This window comes from Myxocyprinus asiaticus, chromosome 21 (assembly GCF_019703515.2).
Source record: "Myxocyprinus asiaticus isolate MX2 ecotype Aquarium Trade chromosome 21, UBuf_Myxa_2, whole genome shotgun sequence".
Taxonomy (NCBI): Eukaryota; Metazoa; Chordata; class Actinopteri; order Cypriniformes; family Catostomidae; genus Myxocyprinus; species Myxocyprinus asiaticus.
The window spans coordinates 13,459,400-13,485,953 of NC_059364.1; the positions used below are offsets into that span (position 1 = coordinate 13,459,400).

At 37.9% G+C, this 26,554-nt stretch overlaps 1 protein-coding gene across 1 annotated transcript; it reads left to right on the top strand.

The window, feature by feature from the left end:
* On the top strand, positions 1–25,205 carry LOC127411863 (protein MEMO1-like). The gene is made up of 9 exons (XM_051647700.1): positions 1–637; positions 9,963–10,044; positions 10,129–10,197; positions 10,522–10,634; positions 11,094–11,205; positions 17,279–17,421; positions 19,021–19,097; positions 22,909–23,013; positions 24,308–25,205. Exons 1-9 carry the CDS (start codon positions 358–360, stop codon positions 24,437–24,439), a joined length of 1,113 nt encoding a protein of 370 aa, XP_051503660.1. The 5' UTR covers positions 1–357; the 3' UTR covers positions 24,440–25,205.
* Positions 25,206–26,554: the final 1,349 nt, after the last annotated feature.

A 26,554-nucleotide genomic window follows, 5' to 3' on the forward strand; every position in this document is an offset into this window, starting at 1 on the left:
GTAATATTCTGTGTGCACTTGTTTCTCCTATCACCAAAAAAGAACACTTGGCAATAAAGCTCATTCTGATTTCTGGTTTCAAAAACACCGAATGATTTCACAAACAGAATATCTTGAGACCACGCCTACGTCTTTCTTCAGCCAATGAGTTTCAGCCAAACACACAGTGGTCTCCAATCAGCAAAGCTTTATTTACATCTTTGTCTCCTCGAACACGCCTTTGTTCTTCATCGACCAATCAGTCCATCATTTTAATCTGTCACTCAACTCTCCCCGCCCATTTTCCTGACGGAACGGAAACCGAGTTAGGCCAAACCTGCCCATCCGGATAACAGAGACAAACTTGGCTGCCAGCGGATGAATTGGTCGGATCTTTGTTCTTCACAGCCAGACTATCAACCTCTTTATATATTTGCGCTTCTTCACTTATATGCCTCAAATCTATATAAATATTATATAAAATACTCTTTACCTGAGCTCACAGCTTCAGTACAGACGTATACTTTTTTTGTGCTAGCATTCTTTCCCCCACTGACAAGGTTTCATTGGACCAAGATAGGCGGAGCGGGCACCAAGATGTCGAACCGGATGGTGTGCAGAGAAGCGAGCCACGCCGGCAGCTGGTACACGGCCTCAGGTAGAACCAGAGACCCGACAACGGCCCGGGTCTGAGGTCCGGCTATAGCTCACACCAGTGTCTGAGTGCGTATGGCTGTGGCTTAAAACCTACTGAGCTGCCTACCTAGGCAGCATTTTTGGGCATCATAGGTCTTTGATGAACCCGTCTGTGATGACCAGACATGCTGCCTAGGTAGGCAGCTCACTAGGTTTGAAAACAATTCAGCTTTATTAACATTGCAAACTAAAACATACTAAGTGGATTTTGTTAAAAGCACCTACTCTGATTACTCTGCTCACTAATGCGTGCAAACAACCAGTAAACAAAAGTGTAAAATTAATCATAAAATGTAATTTAGCTTACCTTGTCCTGGCATTTAGATAATTATTTTATGGATTAGTTAATTGTGTCATGATGGCAGTTATTTTGAAAGATTATTTCTGGGTTTATTGAGTAAACTATAACCACATTTAAATTTAAAGGCCAATGAGGCTGATTTAATTCAATCAGGCTGTGAGTTTCTGATTTGTGTGTTGTGTATTTTGCGTTTCTGTTATTTGTAGCTACTCTGTGTTTATCAGCAGCTGAGAACAAAAACAGGCCAAGAGTTAGCCGGTTAGCTCATACACATACACACTACACAAGCTAACACCACAGATTAATATACCATCCACACTAACGTTTTCTTGCCCCACTTTGGTGAATCAGTAAATCCAGACAGATAAGCCTCTGCCACATTTCAGTGGCTGGGTTGACCCTGCTAATTCTATTTGATGTAGTATATGATTCTGCAGTTCATGACAGCTGTGTATTCCTGAAGAATAAAACCATGCTTTTCATTTATTTTTAAGGCAATCCATGATTTTTTTTCTTTCTTTTTAAAAAAAAAATCAATCAACCTTTATATGTCTTGTTCCATTCCAGTAAATGCAGTAAGCGCACGAGTGTCTTTAGAGAGCCAGTGGTGTTTTTTCTCATGCAGGAACAAAGGATGCATGACAAAAGCTCTCCAGTGCAGCACAAACACTGTATTACACTGTCATACATACACTGTATAGTATACAGTATATGGTGCTGGCCTCTCTATATATTCTCCTACATTCAGCATTATACTATTATTAGCATTAGTCTTGTTTTGTCTGAAACACTGATTTTTTTTTTTATTTTTTTTTATTTTATTTTTTTTTTTTTTTGAGTATTTGCATGTGTGTTTTTGGAGGGTCTACTTCCATCATGTATTATGTTGTCATCTTTTAAAAAAAAAAAGTCAATAGAGAACATGACCCCTGATTTTTTTTTTTTTTGTTGATTTATTTTATTTCACTTAGGTTTACTTTGCCATACGTGACCATATCGGTGATTGTTCACCAGCCATTTAGAATGTTTTCCATGAAAACTCTTTGAATCAAATGTCTTGTGATAGACGTATTTTTAACTATTTTGAGATTATCGGGATCTGCAAATAACTGTGCCAGAATGGCAGATTAACAAAAGTGTGCCAGTTCCAAATTATACCAACAGACTTGTCAATTGATAATTTTCTTTTAAGTAGTGAATAGTGAATTTTGATCAAATACTGTACAAAATAAGTGTCATTTAAATGTAAGATTAAAATCAATCTTCTTACATGCTATTGTTAAATTGTACTATGCCAATTAGCCATTGGCCACCCTGCTTTTCTGCTTTATCTTAATTGACATCCCCCACAAACAACCCATGTTGGTCGACCACTATAAATAACTACTGTAGCATATTCATTAGTATTTAGACATGATTTCTCTCACTACTGTTTAAAGATTTGATTAATTAATATTAAAATGTGACCAAATTGGTTGTAGTTTAAATGTGTCATTTTACATAATCAACTGAAGTTGCTATGTCCACTGGTCCTCAGAACTGTTATCTTTTCCTGTCAAACTCTGATAAGAAAGTCATTAGAATTGAGACAATGATACTGTCTGAGGCTGAAAAGGATAAGGCACAGCCATTTTACCCATTGAGTAATTGTTTGTTTGTTTGATTTATAAGAACATTGGTTGTAAGGTGACTGAATGCTTGATGATGAGATTTTTGTCCTATGTCTGGAACCGTTTGCTATCACTAGAGGATTATTAGGGTTATTATACATAAAGGGAATTTGCCAAGATGGCAAAGTTTCTTCCAAATTGTGAACAGGATCTCTACATACGGTCAAGTGACATTTGAAAAATATGTTCAATAGAGCCTGAAGGGGGTTTCGAGAAGGGAGGACAAGGATGCAGGAAGCTTGTAATACTAAATTCATATGTTATGTTTTAGGTTATCAAGGGAGGCTAGTGTGACTTCTGTTGATTGAGCATCTCCATTCCAGAGAAAAAAGATTATCTATTCTGTGTAGATATTCTTTAAACATTCTGTTAGGGGTCATTTCTAAACTCCTAACCCTAAGTATGAACTTCTGCAGTCAATTTAACACAAAACACTTAATTTACAAACTGTAATATTAGCCTTAGGTGTGCTATATTTTTGTTTTTGTTTTTATAAATGCTACACTTTTTAAGGAAATTTAAGATTGACGTTAAATTTGGAAATCTTAATATTATGTTGAACTTTAAAGGAATAGTGCACCCAAAAATGAAAATTGTCTAATCATTTACTCACCCTCATGCCATCCCAGGTGTGTAAGACTTTATTTCTTCAAAACACAAACGAAGATCTTTAGAAGAATATCTCAGCTCTGTAGGTCCATACAATGCAAGTAAATGTTGACCAAAACTTTGAAGCACCAAAATGGCATAAAGTCAGTATAAAATTGATCCATATGACTCCAGTGGTTTAATCCATGCCTTCTTTTTTCCGTTAAATGTTTTTTATTGATTCCAACACATGAAACAAAAAAGCAAAACATAAATGCACAGAATGCACAATTTTTAACCCCCATTATTCCCCCTCCCAATTCCCAACCCCACTCTAACCCCCAACAAACATCTCTGTGGTCAAAGCCAAATCACACACACACAAAATAAATAAATAAAAAAAAAATATAATAATAATAATAATCACACACATTCAAACTATAAATCCCTCTCCACTGCCCCTCCCCGAGAGCCCTCCAAAAAGGTCAGATAGCTGCCCCACTTCATATCAAACACCCTCAGGTTGCCCAGCCTTCTATCTGACATCTCCTCAGGTGCCAGATGCTGCCACCATGCCCATCTCCGTGCACCACTCCCGAAATGAGGGCGCACCAGCCAACATCCATCCCCTCAGAATGATCTGTCTACTGATCATGACGCTGGTCAGGACCCAACTTTCCATGTGTTTATTCCCTATATTGATGACCGCCCCATCACCCAAAGTACAGAGCCTAGGGTAAAATGAAATTTGAGTGCCCAATACATCACAAACAAAACTCAGAACCTTCAACCAAAATTCTTGGATCTTAACACACCACCAAAAAACATGGGTTGTGTCTCCATCTTCTGATTGGCATCTCCAGCAGGTGGGTGTGTCTTTAAGACCAAGCCTGTACAATCTAGAGGGGGTCCAGTAGAATCGATGTAAAATCTTGAATTGCATAAGGCGCACCCTTGCATCTCTAGATGCAGACTTTATGTTTTTTAGAATCCTAGCCCACACTCCCTCCTCCAATACCAAGTTTAAATCTTTCTCCCATAATCTCTTGAGAGAAGTTGAAGCTCTGTCCCCCAGACTCTGAATTAGCAGGGAGTAATACACTGATGCCTCATGACCTTTTCCAAAAGCAGTAATCACCACTCTTAGAGTATCTGCCACTCCAGGTGGGTGTATGCCACTCCCAAATATAGTACAGGGCAGGTGGCGCAGCTGCAAATACCTAAAGAACTGAGACCTGGGAATCCCAAAATGTTGAACCATATTTTCAAAGGATCTCAACACTCCACTCTCATATAGGTCACAGAGTGTATTAACCTCCCTCACAATCCACTCTGACCAGCAGAAAGTGGACTTATTAATTACATAATTACGGGTTCAGCCATATGCTCAAGGCAACATTTAAATAAATGTCTGAATTAAACACTCTGGACACTTTTGTCCATACCGAGTGCAAATGCGAGATAACGGGGTGTAACTTCTCCGATTAGTTTGATAGAAAGGCTTTGGAATGGCGAAACAGGGGCAAGAACTTCCTGTTCAATACAAAACAAGGGAGGGGCTCTCTCAGGTGGAAGTGACCAATGAGCCAAATGTCTGAGACCGAATGCATAATAATAAAACAAAATCTTGGGCAGGCCTAGCCCACCTTTGTCAATTGGCCTATGCAATGTAATCTGGGATGTTTACCATTGCAAATGAAGGACTTCGTTATGCTATCAAATTGCTTGAAATAAGAGAGGAGGACCTCTATAGGCTGGTAGTTGAATTTTGGAATACAATTCATTTTAATAACATTAACCTTCCCAATCATAGATAAATGTAATGAAGCCCACCCAAAATTAACTCTAACTAAATCACTCAAATTTGCTGGGAATAAAATACCCAAATATTTAATGCCCTGTTTGGACCACTGGAAGGCGACCAGCTGAAAAGCCTATACTGGGCAGTACGCTGTCAGAGCCAAAACTTCGGATTTAGACCAATTAACTCTGTATCCCGTGAATTTCGAAAAGGAATTAATAATTCTGTGGAGGCAAGGCAAAGATCTAGTAGGGTCGGAGACGAATAATAAAATATCATCTGCGTAAAGCAAAAACTTATGTGCCACACCTCCCGCCACCACCCTTAGAAACTCATCCTCCTTTCTTATCGCGGCTGCTAATGGTTCCAGGTCAAGACAGAACAATAATGGGGAAAGGGCAACCCTGCCGGGTGCCCCTATCCAGAGTAAAATAATCTGAAATTAATCCATTCGTTTGTACCGCCGCTACCAGGTGTCTATAAAGTAACTTAATCCAACCAATAAAAGTATTCCCGAACCCATACATTTCCAAAATCTTAAAAAGATAATCCCATTCTACCTTATCAAATGACTTTTTGGCATCAAGTGAGATGGCAGAGAACGGATCTGCACCACTGACCACATGATATTGATGAAACGCCTAATGATTTCAGAAGAGTTATGGCCCTGAATAAACCCCACCTGATCTATATGTATAAGAGATGTCATAACTTAATCGGTTGGCCAAAATGTTTGACAACATTTAGCTGGATCAGGGAAATTGGATGCTAACACTTACACTCACTTGGATCTTTGTCCTTTTTAAGAATCAGACTGATCCGGGCTTGCATCATGGTTGGTGGAAGCTTTCCATTCTTTAATGATTCCATATAAACGTCTAGCAAAATTGGAGCCAGTTCTGTAGCATAAGATCTAAAAAACTCAGCGGCAAAGCCATCTGGCCCCGGAGCCTTGCCTGTAGGAAAGGCCTTAATTACCTCACCAAGCTCCTCCAAGGTTATCTCAGAATCAAGAGAACTTTTTTGCTCAGCCATCAGTTTAGGAAGTTCTAATGGTTCCACAAATTTTCTGATATCATCATCTGTTGACGAAAACATGGAATTATAGAGATCAAGATAGAATTCTTTAAAAGCATTATTAATATCAAAGGCTGAGGTAAATATTTCACCACCAGCAGATTTCACTGAGGGAATGGTAGAAAAAGACTCTCTCTGTTTTATATATCTAGCCATAAGTTTTCCTGCCTTGTCCCCCGACTCAAAGTATGACTGTCTTGCCCTGAATAGCGAAAACTCCACCTTCTGCGACAAAATAGTATTATACCTGTATTTCAAACGGATCAATTCTCTGAGGCCATCCAACGACATTCGGCGCTTCAGCTCTGCCTCAGCACGTTTAAAATTCCCTTCCAACTCCACGAGTTCTCATGCTTTGGACTTTTTGGTGAATGAGGCATAATACTGTATGATCCGGTCCCTAAGAACTGCCTTAAGTGCCTCCCAAGCCACGCCCACAGAGGATATGTTGGAATTCAGTATTTTGCTAAAGGGATACATTAAAGTGCCAACTATATGATTTCCTTTTCTCCATCTGTGGCAACACCTCTAAACTCACCAGGGCGTGATCTGAGACTAATATGTTTCCAATTGAGCAATCAACAACAGATGAAATGAGTGACTTAGATATATATAAAAAAATCTGTTCTAGAATAAATCTTATGGACTGATGGAAAAATGTATAGTCCCTACCAGATGGGTTCAATTTCTCCAAATATCTGTAACACCAAGATTTTTACACATCCTGTGAAGCGTCATTGTTGCTCTAGGAGGCTTACACTCTTTTGCTTCACTATGATCAAGGACTGAGTCCATCAAAAGATTAAAGTCTCCTCCCAGTATTACAGTGCATCCAGAAAGTATTCACAGCGCTTCACTTTTTCCACATTTTGTTATGTTACAGCCTTATTCCAAAATGGATTCAATTTATTATTTTCCTCAAAATTCTACAAACAATACCCCATAATGACAATGTGAAAGAAGTTTGTTTGAAATCTTTGCAAATGTATTAAAAATAAAAAACGCAAAAAATCACATGTACATAAGTATTCACAGCCTTTGCCATGACACTCAAAAAATTGAGCTCAGGTGAATCCTGTTTCCACTGATCATCCTTGAGATGTTTCTACAACTTGATTGGAGTCCACCTGTGGTAAATTCAGTTGATTGGACATGATTTGTAAAGGCACACACCTGTCTATATAAGGTCCCACAGTTAACAGTGCATGTCAGAGCACAAACCAAGCCATGAAGTCCAAGGAATTGTCTGTAGACCTCCGAGACAGGATTGTATCGAGGCACAGATCTGGGGAAGGGTACAGAAAAATTTCTGCAGCATTGAAGGTCCCAATGAGCACAGTGGCCTCCATCATCCGTAAATGGAAGAAGTTTGGAACCACCAGGACTCTTCCTAGAGCTGGCCGCCTGGCCAAACTGAGCGATCGGGGGAGAAGGGCCTTAGTCAGGGAGGTGACCAAGAACCCGATGCTCAGTCTGACAGAGCTCCAGCATTTCTCTGTGGAGAGAGGAGAAACTTCCAGAAGAACAACCATCTCTGCAGCACTCCACCAATCAGGCCTGTATGGTAGAGTGGCCAGACGGAAGCCACTCCTCAGTAAAAGGCACATGACAGCCTGCCTGGAGTTTGCCAAAAAGCACCTGAAGGACTCTCAGACCATGAGAAACAAAGATTGAACTCTTTGGCCTGAATGGCAAGCGTCATGTCTGGAGGAAACCAGGCACCGCTCATCACCTGGCCAATACCATCCCTACAGTGAAGCATGTTGGTGGCAGCATCATGCTGTGGGGATTTTTTACAGCGGCAGGAACTGGGAGACTAGTCAGGAATGAGGGAAAGATGAATGCAGCAATGTACAGAGACATCCTTGATGAAAAGCTGCTCCAGAGCGCTCTGGACCTCAGACTGGGGCGAAGGTTCATCTTCCAACAGGACAACGACCCTAAGCACACAGCCAAGATAACAAAGGAGTGGCTCCGGGACAACTCTGTGAATGTCCTTGAGTGGCCCAGCCAGAGCCCAGACTTGAACTCGATTGAACATCTCTGGAGAGATCTGAAAATGGCTGTGCACCGATGCTCCCTATCCAACCTGATGGAGCTTGAGAGGTCCTGCAAAGAAGAATGGGAGAAACTACCCAAAAATAGGTGTGCCAAGCTTGTAGCATCATACTCAAAAAGACTTGAGGCTGTAATTGGTGCCAAAGGTGCTTCAACAAAGTATTGAGCAAAGGCTGTGAATACTTATGTACATGTGATTTTTTTATTTATTTATTTTTTATAAATTTGCAAAGATTTCAAACAAACTTCTTTCACGTTGTCATTGTGGGGTATTGTTTGTAGAATTTTGAGGAAAATAATGAATTTAATCCATTTTGGAATAAGGCTGTAACATAAAATATGGAAAAAGTGAAGCGCTGTGTATACTTTCCGGATGCACTGTATATCATGAGGGGTGCCAATGGCTTGCAACATCCCTTCAAGATCTATAAAAAAAGCCCTGATCATCAACGTTAGGTGCGTAAATATTAGCCAAAATAAGACTTTGTCCCTGAATTTCTGCTAAAACAATAATGACTCTTCCTAATTTATCTTTAATCTGTTTGAGACATTTGAAGTGTAGATGCTTGCTTATCAGTGTAATGACTTCCCTGCTCTTACTTGAGCCAGCACTAAAGAAAACCACCCCATATGTCCACCCCATATCTTCCCAAATTTTTGGCGAATTTTTGGCGGATCGCCGAGCCGGAACCCTGTGAGCTCGCTTGATTTCCAGCTTATTGCCTGTTATGTCGAGCAGAATCGGAAAGAGGCCATCCAGGAATTTCACCATATCCTGACCCTCTTCGGCCTCAGGAATTCCAACAATACGGATGTTATTCCGCCGGCTACGGTTCTCCATATCCTCCAACTTCTCCCAGACGCGCTCCAAATCCACCTTGGTTGCTAGCGGATTAGCAGATAATTCCCTCTCCAATGACTCCAGATATTCGATCCGTTTCTTGACATACCCCACTCTTGTAACAACCTCAGTGAATTTCGTCTCCATGGCAGTGATCGATCGACGTATTACAGCAAGATCCTCCAAGTCAGCAACGACCTTCGTCAGCATTGCCGACATGTTCAACATTTCTCGTCGAACTTCCCTCATTTCTCCGACCAAATCGGCTCCCTGGCTCAGGGGTTTCGGGAGTGTCAGCTTGAGCACGTAAGTGTCTTTTAACGTCTCCAGAGCCCGCGGATTTTGAATTCTTTGACATATTGTCCTCCTAGAACATTTATGGAACAGAGTGTATCGAATCTCACGTGGCATCACGTGACTTTCTAATACATGCCTTCTTAAATTATGAAATCGGTTTTGGGTGAAAACAGATAAAACGTAACTAATTGCAGTCTCTAGGCACAATGATGATTTCAAACTCGATTACACTCCCTTGTGCTTGTTGCATGCGCAGAGCTAGATGGCGCTAGGAGGTGTGATCGAGTTTGAAATCATGATCATGACCTGAATTGCGATTTAGTCTTTTTTTTCTTACTTGCATATATTTAATCATTTATTTGCATTTAATAAGAGTCAGTGTGTTGATTCTTGTGTGCATCCAAAACAAAATGCAGGACAGAGAGGGTCTAAAGCAGCATTTCATTTATGCATAACCAAAGCAAAATCTAATCTTACATAAACTTAAACACTATTCTTTTACTGCCTTGTCCAAATATATTTTTAGAATAAATCTGTAAAAGCTATATTTTGAAGCCGCTCAAATAATCTTTCCCAGTGAGGTGTCAGAGTTGTCAAATGATGTCTGTACCTATCATATCTGATAATGCTATTTGTCTCTGTCTTTGCATTTAGGATCCCAGCTTAACGCACAACTTGAGGGCTGGTTATCTCAAGCACAATCTACAGCGGGTCCAGCTAGAGCCATAATAGCACCGTATGTAAAATTAAACAATAACATTCATTTTTTGGCTCTGTTTCAGTTGGTTTTTTTTAGTTCTTCAAGTGCTTTCTTTTGCAGGCATGCTGGCTACACTTATTGTGGTGCATGTGCCGCTCACGCTTACAAGCAGGTGGACCCCTCTATAACGTAAGTGGGCCTGCTTTTTAAATTCTCTTGAAGGTTCCATTTAGTAATTTTTGTTTGTGTCACTGGCATTATGGCAGTGATCTTGTACTTTTACTGACACCTAATGGCGTGGATGCAGCATTATGCAAAAACAAACATTTTCAGTTACCAATGCCATTGTAGAAATGCTTTATTCGCAGTCAGCAGCGAATAATTTATTCTCTGAGCGAAAGTGTCAGATTACAGAGATTTAAAACTTTTTTTAAAAAGGAAAAAATTTTGCCAAAGTAGCCATAATGTTTATTGTGGGTAGAAAGGTAACTTCAGCATGTACTTGCCCTGCAGTCGGAGGGTGTTTATTCTCGGCCCCTCTCACCATGTGCCGCTGTCCCGCTGTGCCCTCTCCCCCGCCGAGGTCTACAGAACGCCACTGTACGACCTGAGGATCGACCAGAAGGGTAAGCAATCTTATTTCCTACCTGCCCACTTACAAACCAAAAACCTGTGGAGAACTAGACATCGACTGAATGACATTGCACAAAAGGTGTTCATCCAAATAGCTTTTTGCTTCTGGCTCATTCGCCATCAAACAGAGCCTTGCAGAAGAGATTGCTGTATGCCCATTTGCACCTCGGATATGACTATATTTGATATTACAAGATTGAATTCACAATACGGATAGTGATCCAATTGCTGTTGTCATTGTCCACAAACATGACAAATGTGCAGTGAGCAACATAAAAATATGAGAAAGATAATCTATTTGATGCTATTGACATTAATGAGGCTTTGTTTCGTTTTTGTGGATTACTCATTCTGTTTGTAACTCCTCAATGCAAACCAATGATGTGAAAACACATAAGGGATTAAAATGACAGCATTCCCCTTCCCCCATCTTATCTTTCACTCTCCGGCAGTTTATGCTGATCTGTGGAAAACGGGCATGTTTGAGAGGATGAGTCTGCAAGCAGATGAAGATGAACACAGCATTGAGATGCACCTGCCTTACACTGCTAAAGCCATGGAGAGGTAAAAACCAGATGTTAAATGTCATTATCAGGACAGTTAGCACATCAAATTCTGGACTGACTCCATGCTTAAGCCATTTGAATAAAGATATAGCAGATGCATTTATCCAAAGCCACTTACGAGTGGGGAATAGAACAAATGCAAGCAGTTTATCACAAGGAATGAAGAATGGTAGTTTTGCCACGATAAATTTTTTAAATCACACCCTTGCATTTTTGCTTTTTAACATTGTCTCACAATCTTGTGTTAAGGCAGACAATATAAAATATGATATTCTCACATAAACCTTTTATGCCATTGACACTTAGTCATTTACTCTTAAGTGACTGATTTGTAGATCTGCAACAACTAATCAATAGCCGCATATCCATTATCAAGCCAGTGCAAGCCAGGGCTGTCAGCAGGGGCCAATAGCCTCGGATCTTGAGCCGCGAAACCAAAATCAATCTGCATTCCCATCATCAGGCCAATAGCCCTGCAGCGTTGCCCTAAAACCCGCCCTTAACACGCCGCCCTGATGCCAACATCACACACCCTGCCCATTTCACAAGCAAGAGGGAAGCTTAAACTGAAGTATCAGACTCCGGACACTAGATAGCCCTTGAAATGAACATGGTGGAGACTGAAGATGCCGTTTATTTGCTTATTTTGGTCTTTGATTGGTGGAAAGTGAGACCTGACTCAGCGAAGCTTCACCTTTGACATTGACCACACCTCAATAACCAGTTAGCCATCTATGGCCCCAGGGTAATTGGTGGGCTAAGATGCTTGGCCATTGGCCCCGAGGAGGCATGACGAAGCCCTGGAAATGACAGTCAGAACACAACTGTCTCTGGCATGCTCTAGCACGCCCTCATTTGCCCCGATAGTGGAAACACGGCTAATAAAAAGTAGACACAAATTTTTATTATTTTTAAGTAGGGTCTTTTTGCTATGCATGCAGAACCTTTCTTAGTGACATCATTTTCTTTTAAGAATTTTTATTTTTATTTTTTGGCTGAGTCCATTCGCTTGTCTGAAGCATGAAAGGTCTTAAGCATATGTGGCCAGGATGCAGTGCTGAGTACTTTTTTATTTAAAGCCTTTTGCTGCTTTCAGACTGTGAAAGCAGTGAAAGTATACCCTACTTATATATATAATTTTTTTTTTTTTTTTTTGCATTATCTGTAAGCTTTTTATATACTGTATTAAACTATTTTTTTCCACACAATTGTGCAAAAATCCATTCTTTTGTAAATTGTGACACACTCACTGAGCACTTTATTAGGAACTCCTGTACACCTACTTATTCATGTGCTTATCATGTGGAAGTAGTTCATTGCATAAAATCATGCAGATACGGGTCAGGAATTTCAGTTAATGTTCACATCAACCATCAGAATGAGGAAAAAATGTGATATCAAGGATTTCGACCATGGCATGATGGTTGGTGCAAGATGGGCTGGTTTGAGTATTTCTGTAACTGCTGATCTCCTGGGATTTTCACCCAAATCAGTCTCTAGAGTTTACTCAGAATGGTGCCAAAAACAAAAAACATCCAGTGAGCGGTAGTTCTGCGGACGGAAATGCCTTGTTGATAAGAGAGGTCAACGGAGAATGGCCAGACTGGTTCAAGGCTACAATAACTCAGATAACCACTCTGTACAATTGTAGTGAGCAGAATAGCATCTCAGAATACACGTCGAACCTTGAGGCGGATGGATTACAACAGCAGAACTGCCCTTCAAAGGCAAAAAGCAGTAACTACATATTTTGTTAAAACCAAAATTGTTTTGCTTGTCCTGCGGCAGATGCGCTTGGCTCAGCTATGCGTGGAATTAGAGAAAACGTAATGAGACCACTTTAGAATCCACCTTTGGCTGGACAACAAAAAAACTTTGAAGCCATTTTCTCAGGTTCAGTATTGGCATAGTTACTGCATTTTCACTTTGTAGGGCAGAGAAGACCACATTGGGCACTTTATTAGGACCAGCATGTTCCTAATAAAGTGCTAAGTGAGTGTATAATTCAATGCAACAATTTATGACTTTTGAGGATTTGTTCATAAATCCATACTTTCTTACATTGCAACATTTATTTCAATGCAACAATTTATGATTTTTGAGGATCTGTTCGTAAATCAGTTTTTTTCGTAAATTATAACAATTCAGTATTACAAATTATGTAAGAATGGTTTTATGGAGGATTAGCATCAAAATTTGTTCTTATTTTTCATGAACGAGACCAGAAGTATAAGTATTTCAAAATAGTTATTAGTCATAGCCCTACCTATTAATGTTCTTGGCTTCCTGCTGAACTATCTCTTCATAAGAAATTCACTGCCTTGTGTTGGACTGAATCTGCCCAGCGAATAAATAGAATTGATTACAGTTTCATCTTATCTCTATGCAGAGAGCAGCATTATTGACCCACAGTCCCACTCTAATGCTCATTCATCTCTGTTGTCAGGATCTGTTTACCCAGTGCAGTGCCTCTAATTAGTTTGCCATGATGGATGTTCTGTGATTTTTGAAGTTAGTAATGCAGCAACCACCAGCCGCTTCTTTTATTCCATTAAAACATTTGAGTATGTGGCATAGGAAAGTTAATGTCCCCTAAACCTGTTTGATTAGATATTTTGTAATTTTTCCCAAACACTTCGATCAGTTGCCGAGCAACTAATATTCGAAGGGCTTTTTATTATTTAATTTAGATACATTAGACTATCATACCTCAGCTCTCAAACACTAAGAGAGAGATTAAATTAGGCATGGCAACAATTTTTATTTATTTATTTTTATTTGGGATAAATAAGAGGGGAAGGAAACACATTAAATACAATATACAGGGGAAATAACATGGTATAATGAACAGGTCAATACAACAAAATGAACAAAGACAATTACAGTATAGAGAGACAAAAAGAAAGAGGAGAGAGAAAAAGAACAACCGCAAAAAGTGAATGTGGTTTACCAAAATAAGCTACATATGCTGACACACTGTATTTTAATTAATATAAGGGAACTCAGCATAGTTGTAATCATGGGCTTATCATGATATGAGGTGGAGGAATCAGTTCTCTAAGTACTGAAAAAATGGGGACCAGGTCTGTATGAAGCATTCATTGTTATTTTGTATTGATTCAGTTAATATTTCCAGACTGGAGTGCATTGATAACAAATGGATCCAGTGATTTATTGAAAGTTTTGTTCTGTCTTTCCAGTTGAGTAAATGTTTTTTTTTTTTTTATTTTTTTTTTTTTCAACAGTCAATGAGATGGATTGAGATGTTTAGAAATGTTTAATGTAGACACGTCTCAAAGTAACGCTATTATGGGACACACTGGGATGCTGAGGCCAAGAATCTCTGAAAGCCTGCTTATGACCTCCGATCAAAAGTGTTGTATATGTGGAAAAGGTCAAAGCGCATGAAAATAACCATTGGTCGAGGTTGGACAATGTTAACAGATGTTATTTTGTGTGTAGTCCATGCAGTGAAGTTTGTACATTGTGATGTGTGTTCTGGGGATAATCTTGTATTGGATCAGTTGAATTTAGCTATTGCAGGACATGGAATAAATGTTGTTAAAGACTGCTTGCCAGTTGATATTAATGGTCTGTATCGATGTCAGTAATCCATTGTTGAATTGGAGCTGCTATGTGTTTGTCTGTGGATGTTATTAATTTATATATTTGGGACTGTAATTTCTCTGGTTTTAAGGATACAAAGGCTTGATATACCAAAGGTTTACTGATTTTCTAAAAATTCTTTTTAAATGTATATATTTAAAATAAGCTTGACTGAGTATGTTGTTTTTTTGACAGAATAAGGTCAAAGGTCATGAACAGGCCATCATTGTATAGATACCCCAGGCTGGTTGCTACTCTCTGTTGACTCCATGTTGAAAAATGATGGTTTTATTGTTGATTAAAAACATTGGGTTGAGCCATATTGGTGTGGTTTGATGGTTCCAGACTGAAATGTAATGTGCTGTGTGTCTTCCACCTAGCATTTAAGGTGGTATTAATGGCAATATTGTCTTTATAACTAGGGGAAGTTTTTATGGATTTGTCTATAAATGGGAGATGCTTTAATGTCTAATTGTTGAATCATTTTCGATATCTAACCTGGGAAGGTTTGAGTTATGGATTCAGTGATGTAAATTAGCTGTTTAGAAATAAAAGTATAGAGAGACGTTTGGGGCTCCAAGTTCCCTGAATTGTTTGGGCTTCTGGAGAGTTGGTAATTTTATTCAGGGCTTTTTATTCTTCCAATAAAACCTAGATATTGTAATATTTAAAGAGGAGAACCAGTCTGGAGGTGGGGTGATGGGGATCTTAGAAAAATGTTAATTGAATTTAGGGAGTATGCTCACTTTTATAGGTGATATATACAGCCTATTAGAGATATGGGTAATTTATTCCATCTTTCCAAGGTGTTTTGTATTGTAGTAGGGGGGCATGGTTGAGCTTAAACAGATCCCATATTTTAGAAGAAATATGGATTCAGAAGGATTTTATGGTTTTGGCTATATGTTTAAATGGGTCTGTACCTCAGCATACCAGCTCAGTTTGGTTAATAGTAGAATCTTGGATTTCTTGCAGCTGATGGAGTAGCCTGACACTCTGCTCAAGTCACTGATAGATTATGGACTGATTGAAGTGATGGCAGTGGATTTGTGATGTATATTAAAATATCATCAGGATATAAACTGATTTTATGATGGTGTGATTTAGATTGGATTCCAGAAATATTATAACATTGTCTAATTGCAGCTGCCAGGGGTTAAATGAAAAGTGCAAATAATAAAGGGGATAATGGGTATGTTTTAATCCAGTTGATAACGTATGATTTAAAACCAAAGTGGCAGAGTGTTGTGAATAGAAAGGACCATTCAACCTTGTCAAAGGCCTTTTCTGCATCAAGAGATACAACTATAGATGGTGGTTTGTTTGTATTGGTGTTGTTATAATAATTAACTGTATTGACTAACCTTTTAGTGATTTTTGAGGACTGTCTCCCTTTTAATGAAACCAATTTGATCTGCGTGAATAAGATTTGTGATTATAGATTCCAGTCTTTGCTTATGATTTTTTTATTTTATTTATTTTCTCCCCTTTTCTCCCCAATTTGGAATGCCCAATTCCCAATGTGCTCTAAATCTTCAAGATGGCGTAGTGATCCGCCTCAATCCGGGTGGCGGAGGAAAAATCTTAGTTGCCTCCGCATCTGAGACCGTCAATCCATGCATCTTATCATGTGGCTTGTTGAGCGCGTTACCACGGAGACGTAGCGTGTGTGGAGGCCCACGCTATTCTCTGCGGCATCCACGCACTACTCACCACGTGCCCCACCGAGAACGAGAGCCACACATTATAGCGACCACGAGGAGTTTATCCCATGTGAATCTACCCTCCCTGGCAACCGGGCCAATTTGGTTGCTTAGGAGACCTGGCTGGAGTCACTTAGCATGCCCTGGATTCAAACTCAGCGTCAATACTCGCTAAGCTACCCAGGCCACCTTTGCTTATGATTTTTAAATCTACATTGATTAATGATATCCGATGGAAGTTGGAGCATTGAGTAAAATATTTTTTTGGTTTTGGGATAAGAGAGATATAATCAGTATTCGTATGATGAGGGATGTTACTTGCTTCATTAATTTCACAAATTACTTTAGAGAATAGGGTAGAAAGCAGAGGCCAACACTGTCTGTAGAACTCTGCTGGATAACCATCTGGGCCAGGTGATTTGTTATTTGGCATGCAAGTGCAAGTGCTTTGGTGATTTCCTGCATGGATAAAAGTTTTTCCAAAAAATCTGGCTGCGTTTTTGATACTTTAGGTACGAGACATTCCTCAGATATAATTCTACTTCTAACCATGCATTTTGGTCAATAGTATAGAAATGTGAGTAATATGATCTAAATTCAGATGGATTTTGAGTTATGTTACCTGATGGAGCTATGTCTGATTTAATAACAGATTTTTCAGTTATTTCAGTTCAGAAGTATTTGTTTAGTTCTTTTGTTTAATATATTGTTCTGGTTTTAATGATTTGGAAAACTATTTCGTCTTTCGTTTCTCAATGTCAGCCATAAAGATGAGTTCAGCATCGTCCCTGTGCTAGTGGGAGCTCTGAGTGAGTCTAAAGAGCAGGAATACGGCAAGCTGCTAAGCAAATACCTGGCTGACCCTTCCAATCTCTTCATCATCTCCTCTGACTTCTGCCACTGGGGTTTGTAATGGCTCACACACTTTGAATTTTATACCCCAAATTTGGGAATACAGCAAATTGTCAATATTACAATAAGTATTTATTCAATCAGTCAGTATTAATTTCCTGTTTATCACCCACCTGTGTTGGCGAAGCTACTTTGAAACTGTAGATTGTCAAGCTACAAGCTACACATATTTAAATTAGATAAACTGCAGTCAAGCCCTTTTGAAAAAAGTGAATAGTTGCTAGCTAGTATATTTGCAATCAGAGCTTTATTTATCATGCAAGAAGGATCTCAATTAGGGTGACAACATTTAACTTTCTTTGCATGACTTATTTACAGATTCACTAAATAAATCAGATTTCACATTGCTACATATGAGAGAGAAAGAGGACATTTTAGGAGATCACGTTTTCGTAAGACATTTTAGGAGAGAATGTGATGTTTACATCAAGCTGTAGAGCTGTGTGTAATACAGTGTGACTTTAAAACCAGCAACATAGTATTTTGTCACGTTACGCCACTGCTCATTACTGAAATCACTGAACAATTTAGTTAATTTAGTCGCATCGCTATTTCTAGTTAGTTACTCCCTAACCTTGTCACCCATTGAGATAAAATGAGATCCACACCTCTTAACAGCAGTAAATTCACTGACATTTGCACATACTCAGGGTTGGGGAGTAACGGAATACATGCAACGGGATTATGTATTTAAAATACAAAAAATATAAGTAACTGTATTCCACTACAGTTACAATTTAAATCATTGGTAATTAGGATACAGTTACATACAAAAAGTATTTTGATTACTGAAGAGATTACTTTGCATTTTATTGTCATTTGTTTCATTTAATATTTAGTCCTTTCAGATGGAAAACATTTATACATATAAATGATGTGATCCAAAGTGCATTTGAACAGCAGTGAAACACTTTCTTATGATGTGTTACATTCATACGAGCAGACAGAGAAGTACGTTTGGAGCAGAAGAAATAGAAATAAACCTTGTGTAAACTGTCAACTTTACGCTAAGCTAAAATGCTATTTCTAGCCATTTTACATGCACATGTGAAGAACATTCACATTAGATTATAATTTCTTATTTTCTAGTAAGACCTTTGATATAAGGGATTAAAATCATATTCTTGATAATAATTTTTGTATTGTTTTCCTGCAAAAATATCTAAAAATTCTTAAAACAAGATCAATTTGATTTAACTTGTTTTAGAAACAACACTGCATATGATATTTAGGTTTTTCACAGAATGTGTTTTTAACGTGTATTTGTCTTGCTGTACTTGCAGAGTTTTTATAGTCAAAACAATTGAAAAATCTACCAGTGCTGAAGAAGTAATCCAAAGTATTTAAAAAAACATTACTTACCTTGAGTAATCGAAATATGTTACAAATGACATTTTACAGCATGTATTCTGTAATCTGTAGTGGAATACATTTCAGAAGTAACCTTCCCAACCCTGCACATACTGAGTGACAGAGCTTTTAGAATTTATCAGGGCTGAAGCTGTGATCTGCTTAAATTATGCATTTTAGGATTTTTGTGGGAATATTCTGCTTTTTTCTCATTCTGAAAGTCTGTTGTGTATCTTCTGCAGGTCAACGTTTTCGTTACACCTACTACGATGAAGGTCAAGGAGAGATCTACAGATCTATCGAGCACCTTGACAAAATGGTAAACCTGTTTATGTGCCCTTTTCTTTGGTAATTGAGGTTTGGCATATGAGGTTTACATGCAAGTTGCCCATTATGGGTTTGGATTTGCAATGCTGTGCCATTTGCCATCGCTAATTCTATTGGTGATGCTAGGGGGGAAAAAAGGTGATTTTTCTCCAAGCTAGAGAGTCCTTGTTATGGTTACTTTGACGTCAAAGCCTTTGATTCAAAAACAGACTTTAATACTTTCCACCCAAGACAGTTTGTAAAATAGCAGATGTTCTGAGCAACCCAACCTCGTTAAAGGCTTACCAGCTGGGCCAAGTACTTTTGCCTCTGTACGGTCATTTATAACACTGGACAAGAATCAAGTTTGATCTGAAACTCTTATTAGGAAACATTCATGTATTATTTAAACTATGTAATGATGTTTTTTTAAAGTATTATTTGGTAGCACTTTACAATAAGATTGTATATGTTTACATTAATTAATGCAGTCGTTAACACAAAGTAACAATGAACAATACATTTACAGCATTTATTTATGGTGGTTAATGATACATAAACTAGTACCTTTTTAACATGAAAAGTTGTGTAAGTTAACATTAGTTAATAGAGGTCAATAGTGGATTTTGCCGATACAAATCACTAAGGTGGCAAAAAAGGCAGATAACAGATTAATCGGACAATAGATTTTAAAATCGATTTATAGAATGTTGCAAAAATTTCTTAGTCTTTCCTTACTATGACAGGAACAGATATAGATGCTACAAGAGTGCAAATTGAATAAAATCCCAATTGAAGTTTATTGTGCAACCAAAATTAAGATTTGACACATATGCAGGACTTTTAACCATAAACAAGCCCAAAATTTATCGGGGACTCTTATTTTGAAATGACGGAGACTTGGCTCCATTACAAAGTTTTTACCAAATTAAGCTTTTTATAGCCAACATATTCACCAGATGAAGGATTTTATATATATATATATATATATATATATATACACACACACTACCGGTCAAAAGTTTTGAAACACTTACTCATTCTTTATTATAATGTTTTTTTTTTTTTTTTCACATTTAAAATAATAGTAAAGTCATCAATACTATGGAATAGCATAAATGGAACTATGGGAATTATGTTGTGACTAAACAAAATCCAAAATAAATCAAAACTGTGTTATATTTTAGCATCGTCAAAGTAGTCACCCTTTGCCTAGAATTTGCAGACATGTACTCCTGACAAAAGCAGGGATGCTTTTTAAACAGTATTGAAGGAGTTCCCATCTATGTTGGGCACTTATTGGTGTCACAGTCTCTCTCCCTTATGTTTTCCAAGGACTCTTATTTTGAAGTTTTACCCTGGACTACATCTCCCATGATTCACTGCCCTCTTCACTTCCATCTGTTCCTCATCATCCTCACCTGTCTTCCATTCCTTCATTAGTTCCGGTTCAATACCCTCCAGTTTTGTTCATTGATTGTCAGTTCTCATCCGTGTAACCCTGATGTTAGTGTGTAGTTTGTTTGGTTCTTTGTTTACTCCACGTTGTTTGTTATCTTCATCATCTTCTTCATTAAAGCCTGCAAATTGATCCATCGCCTCTTTATCATCATCACTACCACAATACGTGACAATTGGCTGCTTTTCTTTATTATTTGGTCCAAGTCATCAATTTCAAAAACATATATTTTTTTTTTATTACATTTTAGCTTTATAATGAAATAAATTAATATGGTGGCACAATTATATTTTTGTCTACAAAACTAATTTCAAACATTTAAGCATACACCTTCAGATCAAAAGATTTTTAAGATCATGAGAAACATTTCAGTCAAGTGTTTCAAAACTTTTGACCGGTAGTGTGTGTGTGTGTGTGTGTGTGTGTGTGTGTGTGTGTATATACAGATATATATCAGGGTTTCCGTTAGCCGGAATTACCGGTTTTTGACCGTTAAAATGTCCTAATGTCAGACAAATTCAAACATGGTCAGACACAATGTCCGGTAAATATATTAACATGAAGCATCAGCAACCCCTTTTGTTGATGCCACAAATGCACAGTGTGACACCATCCCAATGATTACAGCACTTCGCTGACACAGAGGTTTACTTTCCCAAAGCGGAGTCCTAATTACGCGACCACATCAGGTTTTATAACATACACTGACAAAAGCAGTCTGCGTTATTCCTGTCTCATGTGCCCGTAGTGAGAAGCTTCTTCAGAATCACATTAGAATGGCCTTGCATCTTCTAGAGGAGCTTTTATGCTATGTAAATCTGAGGAAAATAGTCATAAAAATAAAGAGTCAAGAGTAAGAGATTATATGACAGGGGTGGGCGATATGTCCAAAATCTTACATCACTTATGAGTAATTTTATCACGATAATGATTTCACAGTATAGTATTTCTTTTTTTAAATCAATTAAAATTGGTTTTATATATTAAATAACCATATTGTTATGCCTATTTTTGGATAATTCAGTCAGTGAATTAAATACTTCTATATAATTTTCTCTTTATTTGAAAAAAAAAAAAAAAGTAAAAAAAATAAATAAACACTCAACTTGGTTATAAATCATTACCATAATGCTAAATTTCACATTATGCCACATTTCAGTCTGATATTATTATTAAAAACTTTCCTCAAGAAATTCAAGGTCTTCCCAAAGCAATGGAACATAGCGTGAAGTGATGCTGCTCTGGCTTTCCTGTAAATTTCGGAAAGCCTGCTGGACTCACCCACACTTGCATGATACAGAGAAAGCGCACACAACACTCACGAAGCGCAGATGCATATGTCTGATAAGAAGCATATTATTCATATCGCACAGCCCTAGACATAACCGATTTTGGTTATTTCAATATTTCTTTGCAAATGAAAGGACGTGGCAAATTTAGTTTAGTTTTTTTGCTTTACCGTTCATTTTTTGTCATTATATCACATTATTATGCATAGTCCATTGGGTTACAGCGCAAAATAAACACCGAAATGAAATGACCAGATTTGTCCAATTTGTCTGGCAAACATTGTCATTCCCGGACACGTTGGCCGGCACCAAAATGTCTTAGCGGAAACTCTGAGAGAGAGATATATATATATATATATATATATATATATATATATATATATTTCACCAGATGAGGTTTTCTTTATTATTATTCACATGAAGTTGGAGACAAAATGCATGTGCTGACAGGGCACCTTTTTTATATAATCGCATTTTTCTTTGCATGCGCTTCAATTTAGAACACTTATCTAATCAAAAAAACTAAATATGGATTGAAGTGCGGTTAAAAATATGGATGAATTTTGTCAGTGATGAAAGATTAAGATTCAGCAAATTCCCATGAGGTGTCAGTGAGGTTTTATTTCACTTCTAGAGTCCGCTGTTGTACTGTAGAACCAAGTCGTTCTAACTGCAGAATTCTCAAACACTGGTAACAGAGGAACACAGAGAAATATTAAAACTATTGGCAACTATCGTAATAGAATTTTGCCGAAAACCGATAGTCCCAAAAAGCAACTACCGGCACGATTAATCTGTAAAACCGATGTACTAGTCTGTCTCTATTAGTTAATGCAGTATGAACTAGCATTGAACAGTAGTATATTTATAAATTAACATTAGCGAAAATGAATGAATTCTGTTAAAACTTGTTCATAATGCATTAACTAATGTCAAGATGTAGAACCTCATGGCTAAATTGTACCTAGTGATATAGTATAACATAATGTCTATTAATGTCAGTAATGATGTGGGGATCAGAAAAGGAAGGTTTTGTTGGTGTGTTTGAAATACATATATGTTCATTTTCTTTTTAGGGAATGGGCATTATAGAACAGTTGGACCCCATCTCCTTTAGCAATTATTTGAAGAAATATCATAATACTATTTGTGGTCGCCATCCCATCGGTGTTCTTCTAAATGTAAGTACCTAATCAGTGATTCATATGAACGGTTTCGCTTATTTCCCTAGAGGCATTTTAGGAAGCTCTTATTGACTTAATAAAGCAGAGGCACTGGCATAAATTATTCCAGTAATGGCTAGTTCTTAAGCATGGTAATTAGTCTAGCACTTCAAGGAATAGTTCACCCAAAAATGAAAATTCTCTCATTATTCATTCACCCTGATGCCATCCCAGATGTGTATGACTGTCTGTCTTCAGCAGAACACAAATTAAGATTTTTAGAAGAAGATAGAGCTCTTTCCAGCAATTTGACGTTCCAAAAGTCATATTTAGGCAGCATAAAATTACTCCAGTCGATCAGTGAATGTCTTCTGAAGCAAATCGATATGTTTGTGTAAAAAATATAACTATATTTAAAATGTTATTAACTTTTAAAAAGCCCTCCCTGCCAGCAGCTGACATGAAGCATGACGTAAGCGCGTCGGCGAGTTCACTCGAGAATTCGGAAGTGGCACTTATATACAACAGAAGAACAAACCTCACGTGAGAGTTCGGCCATTTCAAACAGCATCAGAGCCCTGGATGGAAGTGCCGATTTAAAGTTAAAAACATTTTAATTATTGACTTGTTTCTTACATAAACCTATGATTCGCTTCAGAAGACATTCATTGATCGACTGGAGTCGCATGGATTAATTATATGCTGCCTAAATGTGACTTTTGGACCTTCAAAGTGCTGGCACCCATGCACTTCCATTATAAGGACCTGACAGAGCTCTATCTTTTAAAAATCTTCATTTGTATTCTGCTGAAGAAAAACAGTCATACATGTCTGGAATGGCATCAGGGTAAGTAAATAATGAGAGAATTTTCATTTTTGGGTGAATGAAATGAAAGTGAACTGTTGCAATGCCCATCACTTTTATCAAACTTATTTTTTCCAACTTTACAGACTTTCTTTATGAAGCTTTAAAAGGGATAGGTAACCCAAAAAAGAAAATTAGTATATCATTTAGTCCAACCTGGGATTACTTTCTCCCATAGAATACAAAAGGAGATGCTAAGTAGTATGCAAGTCTCAGTCACCATTCACTTTCAAATGTCATTTTCATAATAGGCTTGCTTTCTGCCTAACATCTCCTTTTGTGTTTCACAGAGTCATAAGGGAAGTCCTATTGGTTTAAAATAACATATGAGTAAATGAAAACAGAATTTAAATTTTTGGGTGAACTATCCCTTTAATATTAGTGTTATCAGTCTTAAAATATCTCTTTGCCTGCCTAACTCTCCCATGATTCGTCTCCCTCCACCAGGCTGTGGCAGAACTGAAAAAGAGTGGCATAGACATGAACTTCTCTTTTCTAAACTATGCGCAGTCGAGCCAGTGCCGAAACTGGTCGGACAGCTCAGTGAGTTACGCTGCTGGAGCGCTCGTCGTCCATTGAGGTGAACTCTCCCGGAAACCACAGAAGCCTCCTAGAAGACCCCAGAATCCTGCCCCACCTCTCTGCCCCGTTCTTGAACGTATATTCTCATACCCATCTCACTAACTCCCTGCCTCTTCTATAGAAAGGACATAAGAAGCTTGTCGCAGCTGGGATCCTCATATATACCTTGAGTCCAGATGTAACAAGTTACTAACCTCTTCTACCTTTCCCTGTACCCTGTTTTTCCATTTGAGGCAACTTGGATTATGCTATAGCTTGAAGTGCAGTCAGTTTTTGGGTGTTGCAAGGTCAGATTTTTGGTTGTGTTTGCTTTGTTATGTGGCGGTCTTAATGAGGCATTAGAATCTGCTGTTGACCTTCCAAGGATTTTAGGTGTCCAGCGAGCCCTTGTGTAATTTAAAAGAAAGACCTTACGATTTACAACGTTTGAAAAGTAAAAGAAAAATCTATAATGATATTGCACCCTTTATGCAAGTCTGCATATATAATCTACATTAAAAGTTTCATGCCGAATGATAAAGTAATGAGACAAATGAATTTAGTGACAGACTGCAACATGCTATGTCTATGTACACCTTGAGAATTGTAGTAATAGCTACTGCATTGGTCCTTCATAAGCCTACTGTTGTAGTTTTTAACAAAAGGGCTACACAATACCCACTAACCCACCACTGTACCAGATATACCAAAAATTTCTATTTTTGTTCTTTTGTTAAGCTAATCTTTTATTGTAGTCAAATTAAAGTCTTTTCTCTGATTCTTATATTTTGTTCTGTTTAATTTTTCCCTTTATTGTTACCGCTATATTTTATTTTATTTATTTGTATTTTTTTTAATACCATTAAATACTGTTATTTAACCTTTAACTTTATTATGCTTTTGTTTGACATAAACTGTGTGGAAGCATAATGGAGTGTATACAGTCTCCTGAAATTGCAATACTATGTTCCTGGTTCAATACAAGTTAAAGGGATAGTTAACCCAAAAATGAAAATGTTCTCATCATTTACTCACCCTCATGCCATCCCTGATGTGAAGAACTTTCTTTCTTATGCTGAACACAAATTATTTTAAGATTTAAGATTTTAAGAAGAATATCTCAGCTCTGTTGGTCCATACAATGCAAGTGAATGGTGGCCAGAACTTTGAAGGTTCAAAAAGCACATAAAAGCAGCATAAAAGTGACCCATTTGACTCCAGCTTTTAAATCCATGTCTTCTGAAGTGATATGATAGGTGTGGGTGAGAAACAGATCAATATTTAAGTCTTTTTTACTATAAATTCTCCCTGCCCAGTAAGTGGCGATATGCACAAATAATGTGAATCTCCAAAAAAAAAAAAAAAAAGAAGAAAGTGAAGATTTGTAGTAGAAAAGGACTTAAATATTTATCTGTTTCTTACCCACACTTATACCACTTCTTGAGAAATTGATTACTTTTATGCTGCCTTTATATGCTTTTTGGAGCTTAAAAGTTCTGGCCACCATTCACTTGCATTGTATGGACCTACAGAGCTGAGATATTCTTCTGAAAATCTTCATTTGTGTTCAGCAGAAGAAAGTCATACACATCTGGGATGGCATGAGGGTGAGTAAATGAGAGAATTTTCATTTTTGGGCTATCTGTCCCTTGATACCCTATAGACACATCTCTACATCACCAGAATCATCTTATTCTTCAATCTTTTTACCTTCCCATAGTTAGCAGCCATGTTTAATAGCTGACCAGTAGTTAGTGATGCACACCCATATCAAGGAACCACCAGAGGTGCAGAGTCTCTCTCCCATGGCTTAGGCATGTTGTCTAGCTTTTCTCTTAACCTATTTACTCAAGGCCTCCCAAAGAGCACAATGCAGTGAGGAGATCTCAGTAACCTGGGTCACCATTAGAGGGAAAATGGCAAAAGCTCCTGTACATCCCTACTGATGTTTGATTGTCTCAAACCAGATCCTCAAACAAGTCAAAACATGTCATACCATGCAGATGTGCCTTGGGTCAGTGTTAAATGTTTTATTTTTTGTCCTGTGCTTTCCACCCTTCATCTGCCCACAGTCAAAACGGACTTGATTTAGTCTGTCTTCAGTTTTCACTGTACATGTACAAAGTAGAAGGG